General features: G+C 34.0%; 1 protein-coding gene across 1 annotated transcript in view; it reads left to right on the top strand.

Annotated features, from left to right (window-relative positions):
• The window catches only part of LOC137930640 (protein outspread-like), a 316,015-nt gene that overhangs the window by 131,930 nt on the left and 170,760 nt on the right, over positions 1–13,325 (top strand). Inside the window, exon 2 of the mRNA XM_068773956.1 lies at positions 11,319–11,399. Within this exon, the coding sequence (XP_068630057.1) occupies positions 11,319–11,399 (81 nt within the window). The remainder of the gene's footprint in view (positions 1–11,318; positions 11,400–13,325) is intronic.

Raw genomic sequence — 13,325 nt, 5'->3', positions numbered from 1 at the left:
ACTGTTATAATCGGCATACGAACATAGACCTATCTATAAAACTGCATTTATCGGATAGTGGTGAATAATCATTAGTAGATTTCGGATTCGAGAATTTGCTATTTACATGCATTTATGTTTCAGGTTACTTTCACTATAAATTTACTGCCATTTTAGCCCATAAACGCCCACTGCAAGGCAAAGGTTTCCCCCAAAGATATCTATAGCAGGGAATATACCATAATCGCCAGGCTTGACAGGCGGGTTGGCGATCGTAGTGTGTTATTATGGTACGCAGAGGACGCTGCTACCCATCCTCTGAAAACTTGTTTGTAAGCTGTGGTATTTCACGATACGATTGCAAATCACAGTTCTTACCGCTGGGCTACCACTGCTCAATATTAATAAATTTACTTTTGTCCTAAACATGTATATATATAAAATATATATGTATGTATATATTTCTGGAAGACTAGTAAGATTAAACACAAAAACAGAAAGGTAGGAAAGGTCATATCAAGCTTTACTAGAGTCAGTGGTGTACCAAGAACTTTTGCCGCCCGGGGCGATCTCTAGTTTGCCGCCCCTTCTATTATAAGTCAATCAAATAGTGGTTTTTTATAAATTAATACACATAAATAAATTATTAAGTTATTTAATCAATATTAATTAATACACAGAGTAAATTTTTTTTAGACATATGTGTATGCACTCGTAAACATATTTATGTAATATCTACTCTTCTTTCTAGCTTTCATACTAGAAAAATCGTGTATAATGCTCTCAAAATTAATATTATTTGTAATTTCTTGTTCTATTGGCAATATTGCAAGATTTTGTAGTCTTAATTGACTCACTGTAGAACGAAGATAATTTTTTATCAACTTCAATTTTGAGAAGCTTCTTTCGCAACTAGCGACACTGATTGAAATTGTTAAAAAATTCTTAACAAAATTACAATGTGGGGAACAGAATTTTAATTTATTATTCAAGAAAGAAAATAAATATGAAATGAATATGTTGCTTTTTACAACTATAAGTAAATTTAAAAAATGCCGCCCCAAGGTAAGTGCCGCCCGGTGCGGACCGCACCCACCGCCCCCCCCTAGGTACGCCACTGACTAGAGTCCCACTGCCGGATTATGGACCTCCCAGCCGGCCCATCATTGATAAATTTCACATATCCTTTATTTTTAAAATCACGAAGAAGTTAGTATTTTAAGCCCCACTCGAAAATCGATACCCGTTGTTTCTCGTAGGTTTCTGTCAATATATGGTTTTTGAGTTTAGAAAATAGTAAGTCGTTGTTGTCATTCAGTTTAGCCACTCTTGACCAATTAGATGATAGTTAATAGCAATACGCTGCATTGCACATTCTGAAGGAGTTAACTTCAACGGGTCAATGAACACAGTTTTTTTTTATTCAACGCGAACTATGTAGACTAACCATTATGAATCGTATCGGTAAAATGTAAAGCGAAGTAGCTTTCTCTCAATAGTTAGTATCATTAGCGCGCATGATTGCTGAATCTCAGCTAGTTAGACGGGGCGGCGTCGCTGCGGCATCTCGGACGAAAGTGCAAGCGGCCAGTTCTCACGCCCCTTCGGTTGCAGCCGCACGACCGTCCTCGAGCTGCCGGCGCTCCGTTGAAATTGAGGAGCTTAATGATGCACCTAATGCCACAAGAAATATTGTTTAATAAACGTCACCATCGATCCTTACAAGAAATATTAAAACACTTTACGGTTTAATGCTATTAAGAATTCTCTCTCAGATCCGAGACGAAAATTTTAAACAGTATTACAATTAAATAAAATCAAATAAATAAAAACTTAGCTAATGATATAGCTTTAAGTTTAAGCTTTAATGTTAGTAACTTATTTGATGAAAACTTTACACATAAGTTAATGTAATTACATTTGTTACATTTAGATTCTATCTCTAATTACAGAGATTACTACATTACAACCGAATCATATATTACATTAAGTTTGATTTCATTTAAAATAATAATAATCCTTCAAATAAGATATTCTTCCCTATATCCATGTCTTATGGTGATATAATTTTGTACTTGCAGATAACATGCGATCACGGGCTACTAAATAAATGACTGACTGTTTCAAATCATTTCTTTATTTCATTTTATACTTTTAGATTTGTTTTCTGTTTTTTCGATCTATATAATACTAAAAGCATAATTATAAACCAATAGCATACGAAGGGTATTGAGTACTGATAGCTCAGCGGTAGTGGTCTAATACTTCCAATTGTAAGTCGTGGGTTCGATTTCTGGGATACAATATTTTTGCTCACACTTTATGCTTTAATTGTCATGAGGATGAGCAGCAGTCTTCTGCGTATCATAATATCTCACTACGATCCCCAACCGCCTACCAAACGTGTCGATTATAGTTTATCCCCCAATTGATGTCATTAGGAGGCCTGTACAAGACGGATTCGAAGGGGATTAAAAGGTGTTATATATTTCGCATCGCTATAAGTTTAGTTAAAATAATTTTTTTTTTATTAGCATGACTTTTTAATCGTTATAAATTTCTCTATTTTGTGTTATCTTAAATAATAAAGATAAAATGTTTGGTATAATTAAGAGAATATAATTTTAGGCGGTAGCTATAGAATTGTGCCTAAATATGAAATAAGAATATTTTAAAATGTAAATAGACGGTAAATGAAGAGATAAAGCAGCGTCTCAATAGTTTTGTACACGATTATCTTGAAATTTATGCTGATATTTCTTGTTTTATCTTAGAAAGTGAATGCAGTGATACAGGCGGTTCAAAGATTGCCGCATCTCAATCGCTTCCAATTCGAATTCGTTAAGATTGTTTGGTTATCTATAATGTTTACAAGTGTCCAGTATGCAAATTATTTTGAGTAAAAGTACCATGATATCATAGCAGTTTTTGCATAGTGGTTGAAGAATCAGACTTACGACCGTAAGAGGGCTTGAATCCTGGGAGACTCATCACCTTTTTTTATGAAGAGCCAAAGCGCTTAATCTATATCATCTTTTATTTAGCAATACTTGAAGGTTCACTCGGGGTCCCAGGCTGCTAAACATTCTATTCATTATCGAATAAACACATAATCTTTACCGGGTTATCGTATTCCGTATAAATTAATTTTATGATGTCTTAATCACCGCGATTTGTTGAAAGACGCGGGTTCGGTTTCTGTGAAATTCACATCGTTGGTGCCTTTTTTTATATACACACGAAACAAAAAAATAAAGGATTTTATCTCTTCTTCTTCTTGAGTCGTATCTATTACTATTGACGATTGTGAATCTTTTCGAAAATATTGTCGCTTGCTATGTTATGCCATCTTAGCCGCTAGTCGTCGTTTCGGCCCATAGACACTCACTTTTAGGTATAGGCCTCCCCCAAACATATCTATGGGGGATATATCATAATCGCCTTCTCAGACGGGTTGGCGATCACAGTGTTGTATTATGGTACGCAAAGGACGCTGCTATCCATCCTCTGGAAACTTGTTTGTAGGCAGCGACAATCGTGTATAATTAATGCAAAAAGTGTGAATTATGAGATTGTATCCCTGGAATCGAACCCGCGATCACAGGTTTCAGTCCTATACCGCTGTAGCAGTATCTATATACTTGACGTCTAACAACTAAACGTACTTTGTCGATGCTTTTTCTCGTTCTTGTTGTGTCTTGAAATGTGAAGCCTGTCGAATATTGAACCTTCTACCCACGATCCTCATGTCTTTAACCACTGAGCTATTTGAGAATAGCACGGTACATGATTGCATTCATCAATAAATCAATAATCGACGTTAGCTAACCGAGCCGGTATCGAACCGTGGCCTTCGCGCTTCCTGCCGCCCACCACCAATCACGTCGGCATGGATATTAAAATTTTGAATTGATTAAGTGGTACGGCGGTAATATAGGCCTTAATATTGGTTCATATAAATTATTTCAGCCGCACCGTCTTGTGATACAAGTTACAAACTTATCTATGACGTCTATTTCCAACGGTGGATGTCTTACAGCTGAAATGAAATTTAAAAATATATAGTTGTATTTTATATATGTGAAAGCTTTAAAGTTGTAATTGTATAGTTCAATTATTAGCAAAAAACTTTAAAAGTTACATCTATTTATAATCATCTATACAAATAAATAAAATTGGAGTGTGTGTTTGTAATATTAAAATAACTGTTTTTTGTTACATGCATGTGGATATGTACGGCACATATAAGAATTTACTTTACTTTTTTTATTTTTGTCTGTCTGTTTGTTCTGGTTAATCTAAGAAATAGCTGGACCGATTTTGACGGGACTTATACTGGCGAGTAGTTGATGTATTAAGGAGTAACTTTGCTACGTTTATTTAAAAAAAATTCTATCGACAAAAATACGATATTTTTGTTAAATTGGAAGCGAACGAAGTCGCGGGCACAGCTAATCCTAAATAAAGTGATATCTATGCAATATGTTACTGCCAGGACCAATTGTAAACAATAATTAATTTTAATATTAAGCAAATCGTATCTAAAAACGCATTTTTTACTATATTATCAACACGTTTATTGTTATTTGAAGCCATTGAGTTTTTCACACGGTGTACCGTACATTATATTGACAGTTAATGAGCTACACTTTGACTATATTTAAGCTTTTACACCTATCAATAATAAACACGCAAATCGCTTATAGCTTGGACTAGACAGGGGATAATAATAAATATGACTGCTGCACCGATTCAACGTGTGGTTTTACGCTTGTCTGCGACAAATTTATGTCTACTGGAGGTACATTAGAACATTATGCCAGCCAATGCTGCCAGAAGCGAAGCTAATGCTTTCGAAATGTCTCCGAAGCTTATTGGGTAAGGTGTAAACGAAACAATTTTGTACAGATGGATGAAGTACTGTTAAATCCGCTTAACCATATAGTTATATACCGTGACTTAACTCTGGTATTCAATTCCATAGAGTAGCACTCATTCGGTTGCGTCATATCATCACAACCGATGACCAAAGATAAACATTGTGAGAAATTCGATTTGACATATACTTGGATAAAAATTCAATTATTCGGTTTATTCTCCGAGGAAAAATTCCAACATTGGAAATAATTCAGCCATAAAGATAATTACTCGTATATTCCTGTTAAAAAAATTATATGTAATGAGAGTGAGTCAAATGACTTTCCATTGAATTATACAGGTAAAGCACTCGATGAAAGCTAGTAATCAGATCGGTGATCATATATATTGTTAAAAAATTATTATTACAAGTGATGATATCAATTGTACATCTGATAAATAGGTGCCCTAAATTAGTTTTCTTTTTAATAAGTATTAAGTAAAAAAAGAACAGAGGGAGCCCGGTGGCAGAAGAGTGATTCGATTACCAGGATACAATCCTATAAAATTTTGACTTAGACTTTTCATTAATTATATACGATTGCTACTGCTTATGTTACCAGAAAGTGGGCAAACCGTCTTCTGCGTACCATAAAACCATACTACCCCCCTGCCAGGCGTGGCGATTATAATATATCCCTATGTAGATATCGAGGTAGACATAAGCTTAAAAGTGATCGTCTATGGCCTGAAACGATGATATATGGACGTAGATACAACATATACACAGGTAGGATACATAAGAAGCACAAATTATTAAAAAAATGATGAATGTTGTGCATTGTATTATTTTAAATGACATACAGTTCAAACCATAATTAATTATCGTTACAATTGGTTCCGAGTCTATATTAAAAAAAAAATTAAAATGAACAAAGTATGTTCCGAAAATAAAAAAATGAAAAACTAAAAACGATATAAATTTACTTAACTTTTTCATAATTCATCTTACGTTAGATAAATATATAAATAAAATATTTTTATGTATGTTTGTGTAAAAACATGCCTATGATAATAAATACATGTAGGATAAAACTAAATATTATGCGGTGTAATTACAAGTGTTAAATGTTGCGATTGAAAGGTGCATGGATAAATGAAAGCGAAGTATGAATTACCCCAATTTTATGATTTACAAACTAAGCGGAATCAATATATCTTCAAACGTCATGATTTACAGCGTCGATTGTCGTCAAATGGTGCGCCCTGATTTGGGCTCGCTCACATAAATATAGCTGGGAGTTGTCATAAATAAACGTCGCCTATCTATAACAATGTTCGGAGGCGATTAAATTTCGACGCTGTCTTTAGTTTTGAGTAGCTGAATATATCGACCGGAGCTCCCCACGCACTCAATCCATCAGAATGCCGTCTACTAAGCCATACTACCTTTATGTTTCAATCTCACAAATAAATATATACAACTTTTAGATAATTATATTTTAAATAAAAGTCCTTCATTACACATTACTTACAGTCATTATATTACGTCATCTGTACCGGTACTCGGCGGCGTGTATTGTTTTGGCCACTGTGGTATCGAACGTGGTAGACTTGACCAGATCAGCGCATGGGACTATGGCTTCGTCGACGCTGCCCGTCCACTTTTCCGGTCATCTAAAGTCTTTCTCTAAATAACAGTTTTTTTTTCTGGCTATATATATGCGTAATACCCACCGAGTTGACACTTCACGTCAGTATTTTAGTAAAGGACCAAATTGTCTGTTGTAGGTGTTGATGGTGAGAGCAGTCGTAGTCCTTTATATCGCAGTTACTTACCGAGGAAAACCAACAAACCTGAGTACTAAGGGATACCATTGTGGTCCATTCGATTTTCTATTCTTTCTTCGAAGTATTGAGGGTAATCACAGGATAATTAGTTTTAATGTGCTTGTGTAAGTACAGAAAATTGTAAGTTTGCACGTTTCATTCAGATTTTACTGTGAAGAATTGTAAATCGAAACAGTGTTGCACAATTGTGTTGTAATTGCGTGTATAAATAAAATGTACGTTCAAACAACGGGACAGCATGATCTAGCGGTTGGTAGAGATGATGTTCCCGGATAACGGGTACGAGTTTCTCCTAATCTCCGATTTTCCCCGGTGTGTAGATTTTAATGTAGATTCTAATAACGGTCGGTTAAGCGACGTAAACAAGGCAGACGATAGGGATCGCGCCCGCATCGGAACAGATCCGCGAGGCATTGTCGCGGTGGCGGCTAACGGGCCGACCGGGCGACCGGTTACCCTGACACAGATATCGCTCTCTGTTCCTTGATACGGGGGAAAGCTACCGGCTCGCCCGCGTCCACCGCGCCCCGTGCTATCTCTTCAATGAAAGGATCGACGCCGGACGACAGCCTGAATTGGAGCGAACGGCTTGTGTTTATTTCAATTCGTTAGACGTTACGAACGAATACGAACTCTTATCAGTCCTACAAAAAGACATAAATTGAAAGGCAATAGTTCCGTATGGGCCAGGAAGGGAAGCTAAGAAACGCTGCTTGTTTGAGTAAAAAGTTCTTTACACACTGGCCACTTTTACCAACAATTTTACTTTATAATATTTATCGTTCGTGTTATTAATTTAATGTCTTTTTGTATTGGTAAGTAAATACTGTAAAAATCAATTTGTAAATCTCCATCTTTTCTTGTTTTGATTTCTTCGTTAAAAAAGAAGAAATAAATAAGTGCACAGGTCGTTTCATTTAGTTCATATTTGCAGCTACGTTTGTATATGTATATAAACCTGAAACGGACTGGAACGAACTTACTTTTTTTTCATTTACCTGATTTTCGAGATTATATGCAACGCTAAAGTTGGTTTAACTTCTACACGACAATACAAGGACATCAATGCCAAAATATGCATAACAACACGCTTAACAGTTTCTCAGTGGCATTCCTTATGTGACATGACTACTTTTGGATAGAAAAACATCTAACCATAAGGTAGTCACTACTTCTGTTTTCTATACAAATGCAAGATCTTTACGGGCGAATTGAAATTAAGTGTACAACATACCTGTGATATACTGACACAGACAAACTTGGCGCTGTATTCCTAAGGGCTCACTTAAATTAAGTTATTCAACTTTAACTAGATAACGCTTTAGCTAATGACGATGTAAGTTATTATTGGATTCTCTCGTTGACTGAAACTGAGGCTGCGTTACATAGAACCCTTAAAAATAATAAGATTTGTCTAAAATACTTTTCCTCTCTGTACTCTAAAGGAAATCTTTACTTGTCAGTGCGATCTAGTGAGAACATTCTACCACTACTAGCATTTTGGTGTTAATATTTGCAGTCGTTAGATTGTGAAGGATGAAAGTAAAGTAAAAATAGGAAGGTATATATCCCCGTCCCGAAAACAAGACAGGGGAGAGAGTATATTTAAAAGAAATATATATCTGCTTTCAAACAGAACTGTGTAAGTATAACTGAGCTATGGAACTGATGGATTTTTAGTTTTTTGTTTCAACCTCCTTACTGTATCACATTTAACGAATTTAATCCGTTCAAGCGTTAATACATTGACGCAGTGCAATTTTGAAAGAGAGTCTAGATTATTGATAAAACAGAACACGCTGTTTCAGCATTCGAACGAAAATTTGAATAACAATTTGGCAATAACGAGAATTTCAGGCCGTGTGCGCCAATCGTGGGCAGTGCATGGCCCGCTTCCCAAGCGCCAGTCCTCATTAAAACGGTGAGCCGTGAGGGCAATAGACCTCTTATATTCGCATTAGCTGACGGAACACGGGGCCTGTGTCGTTGTCCTGCGGGTGGACGACAGCGCTCGAGTATGCAACACAGGAGGTCAATGCGTCTTTGTTGTCATATTGCTCACTTAGCAGGCTCATTGTGATCGGTATTGCAGTAGATAAGACAGTTAGATATAAATAGGTCTTCTTCAGAAGTCAGTTTTTTGTTGACTCATTACTATATAAATGATTTCAGTTCAAAAGACACAAATCATTCATTCGAAAATTTAATAAATAGTACAAAATCTATGCACATAGTATTTAAATCAAATATAGATATAACTTTATTTTTGTAACTTTATTTACTAACTTTTTGTAACTTTATATACTATATATATATATATATATATATATATCATCGTCATCACCGTTATATTAGGCTTAGAACGTTCTCTGTTGAACATATGCCCACATGGTTTGGAGTGTTTATATCGGATGAAAATCTGGTTATTTTACATATGTATGTGTCTGGATGTGTAATTTTCCTTCTAATTAAATTTTTCCACCCACTGACGCAAGTCAATCTCAATTTTAATGAATCATCAATCTGGGATCATCAGTTTGGGATGTGACGACGTGTACATTGTTCCAATTACTTCAAATTACGTTTAAAATGTAATTCAAGCATGCTGTCAAGATCATGTACCATTATATCTATAGTACAAGTTGGAGATTAAAATCTTTATATATGGTAGAATGCTTGAACGCTTCTTAGACATTTGGTTTTTTTTAAATATGGCGCAACACTAGCTTAACATCAGTTTAGTTAATTGTCGTCTGTAATTTCATGATCTATATTTCTATTACAATTTTGCTAAATGTAATTTGTAAAAAGATCACAAAACAACCCGAATAAGTTTACAGGACGCATTTGAAACGTACGAAGTTTAATTGAAATTATTTTATGTAAAAACATAGTGTGATTCTACTTTTTTTATCAAATTTTGTTCTTCCGACATTCTTCTTATACACACGTAAATGTTCAAAAAAGGGAATATAATAAAAGTGCTTTTAAAAATTTAAGTAAAATTGTCTGATAACTTTGTAAGTAAGCTATTTTAAATTTAAATTACTTCATATACGAATTCGGGGAAGATATTGAGTGTATCATAAAATGAATCAATCCCGAGAAGCGTTTCATAAATAAAATTTTCTTTAATAAACTCGCTTTTACCAGCAAGTTTATGTTGCATCACAGAGTTGTTTTTTAATCGATTAACTATATTTATGGGACCTCTATGTCTCGCCTTGTATGTACACTTTCATATATCAACGATCCGGTCCAACGCGAATAGTACACCGGTCGGCTTAATAAGTTTAGACATCAACGTGTTCGCGAATCGAGACCGCCTTCGCGAAACTTGTCCGCGCGTCCGTACGCCTGACGCAAGGCGCGGGTCGACGGCCGTCAGTGACACATCAATACGACTGTTGGTCGGAAACACTTTATTATTTTCGTTATACAATACTTTCATAATCGCCTTATCGCGCTTGATGGATATTTTATTGTATCGTGTGCGGGTGTACGGTCGCCGGGCGACGGGGGAACTTATTACAGAATACATTTCGTGTTTCTCGTACATCATCTCCGTTTATTCGTTACGTAAACTGTCTATGGATGGGTTGATATTTAATTGCGCAGTTATCAATAGCTATTGTTTTAAATATAGATTTCGTGTTCTTCCATTATTAAAAATTTATTTAAATGATATTGGTTGTTTATATTTTATTCCCAAACAACACTATATCCGTGAAAATGACGTGTCATTTCTGCTTAAAAAAACCCAAAAATCGAAGTCGAATCGACCTGCTATTGTTAATTTACGATAAAATGGCAGATGTTTTTTTTTTAAATTAACTATTATTAGCTTGTAGTAAAATATCCTAAATCAAAGTACATTATATAACATAAATAATGTGCATATTAAACGTATCGTAACGTAATTTTGCGTGCTGTTAACAAAAATAGATATTGAATTCAAATTTCGAACGTTTTGTGAAAATAAAAATAAGCACCATTTTAAATTTCATTCATTTTTGAATATGGAATGATCGCTTAAAAAGTCCGTGTTTTTTAATGTATTGCGTCGACGTCGAATCAGTACTGAATAGCAGTTGTGTGACAATTATAAAGGTAATAAACACTAACAGAGAGCTTTAGTTTTAGTTATTTTAATACCAGTGCCGCGTATTCCTGTTACCATAGTTATTACAGTTACTAAAATAACTTGTATCAGATAGGTAATACATTATTTGCTCACTGAACTTTACAACTGAGATAATCAATTGTAGACTATAATTGGCCAGGATTATATTGATAATAAAAAAAAACATGTTATGGATCACCCCGATTTGATCCAGATAGCGCGGAGCTGTTTATCTGTAACATGCGACGGACAGACAACAGAGCCGAGGTGTTTGATTTTTTTTTTTTGGTTTATGCTACATGCTCGTAACAAAGCGTATCCTGTTGGCATTTTTTTTTGGTCGTTTCATATCGCATTTGTCGTTTTGTAATTTGATTCTAAAACGCCCGCATACTTAATGTGTCGGAGGTCATTCTTATTTATCGACTTTATTTATTCTTTCACGTCGTTTGATTTATATTGATTTTCAATGCGTTATCTCATGTAATACTTTTCTTTTTGTTCTCAGGCCAGCCGAAAGATCTCGAAGTGCGGGTATTTGTTCGTCGCGCCTGGCTGGGATTTTTCCAATCCGCTCTACAGGACAAAGGTGAGTGACGTAGTCATAATTATGTATTTTTTTTATTTATAGTCGCCATAAACCTCTATTCTTAAACGGCAGAGACCGTTGTACTACTCATTTACAGTTTTTTTTTAAATTTTCTACTTAATGTATCAAATTACTTGATTTTAGCTCATATAATTGTTTTATAACAATCTTAATTTTAATGTCATCATTATTCATTATTCTCTATTAGATGGCATTTGGTATTACGGGTTACCTCGTTTTATTTTAGTTATATACTTAAGATCACATAACTAAAGTGATAAAGTATAATTACCTAATCAGCTAAATAGGAATATATACATAGTAAGGTAGACCATAAACAAAAATAAATTAACTAATTCAGAACGAGAAGCATAAAATCGAAATCAGTAAATAACTTGATGTGCGATTTAGGTCTGTTAAAAATAAACATCAGCTTACTTCTGTACCGAGGTTTCTTTTTAAAAAAAAAATAAAGTTGATTTTTATTTATTAAACATTGGATCTCCCATGACTCTTATTAATCGTGAACTTTTTTTTAAATCTATTTTTCTTAATAATCTTTGATTGTACTTTACTACGCTTGTTTAACTGTGGAGAAGGAGTATGAAACTCCAAAGCATATAATCTTTTATAAAAGCTTACATACACTTTATGTCAGATATAGCCTAAATTAAAACAAAATCTAACGACATCATTGCCAAAGATTTTTTTAAGACATGACCAAAGTATTTAAAAATTAAAAGAGATAACGAATGCTGCGTGTTGTTTTTTCATAAGCGCCCGAAGAAAACATTAGACAAGTAACGTATCAGTTAAAATTTCCATTTGGATAATAAGAAAAAGAGTTATGTTTTTGTGTATTTAATACTGTAATATCAGTTATTACTATAATTCCACTTAACTTTTAGCTGCTTTCGTTATTGTAGTTTTTTTTTATTATTGATTCCAGTTTGTATCGCTCGTGTTTTTTTTTTACAATATTTATTTTTCGCTTAAACTAAACGCAGACAGTTGGGAGAGGGTTGCCGCTATTTGATACGGATCTTTCTTCTCCCAGCTGCGAGGCAAGACAGCGTTTTATAAATTTTTACAATTTTTCTTACGCAATTTTCTCTTATTACCCATAAGAGAAAAGCTAAAATTTATATATATTAACAATACAATTTGGAATACTAAAGAAATAAATAAGTTACCAAAATAATTTGAATTTATACAAAAAAAACCATAAACAGGCTTGAAATTAGACATAAAAAATAAACGGAAAACTAATTATAGAAAATTTTTATGTCAATATTTTACAGTAGAAAACCTGCCTCAAAGCTCGGTGTTGTCAGAATTTTAATGGTCTCCTAAACATACTGCTAAGGTGTATTCGAAACTCGTAGAGTTTATCTGTACAATAGGTACATTATACATTTCCATATAAATTACACTAACACGCTAAGGTCGAATAAAACGTGTCATAAACAAATCGATAAAATAAAAATTATTGACGAACAAAATAATAAAAGGCCACTTCGTAAAAATAAAAATTAACGCGTGCTTTACGACTGTTTGAACATAATCAAATATTTTATTGTTTTATTTCACGTTCGACAAATGTCATAAAATATTTTATTTCGTTGTGAAATATGTTTTTTTTTTAAATAAAATAGCCAAATGGAATAAAACCGTACACGACGTACAGTCGCGTACTAACTTACTTAACTGGTTTTATGTATGTATTTCTGTAATAATATGTTCTCTTTTTGTTCTGTTTTAATAATTAATATGTTCCGGTTGAGGCTGTAATTAGCATCGTGTATATCGATGTATAATCAATGTTGCACCGCAAATTAACCTCTATACATTTGTTACAAGTAGATTCCAGTGTTATTTAATTATATAATAAAAATTATGTTTCATAAAAAATGTTGAACTTTCGCT

This window comes from Battus philenor, unplaced genomic scaffold (assembly GCF_028537555.1).
Source record: "Battus philenor isolate CCGP_79_NKW_IND1 unplaced genomic scaffold, ilBatPhil1.0.hap1 SCAF_6, whole genome shotgun sequence".
NCBI lineage: Eukaryota > Metazoa > Arthropoda > Insecta > Lepidoptera > Papilionidae > Battus > Battus philenor.
The sequence above is the reverse complement of the archived record's forward strand: the minus strand, read 5'-3'. Positions and strand labels throughout refer to the sequence as shown.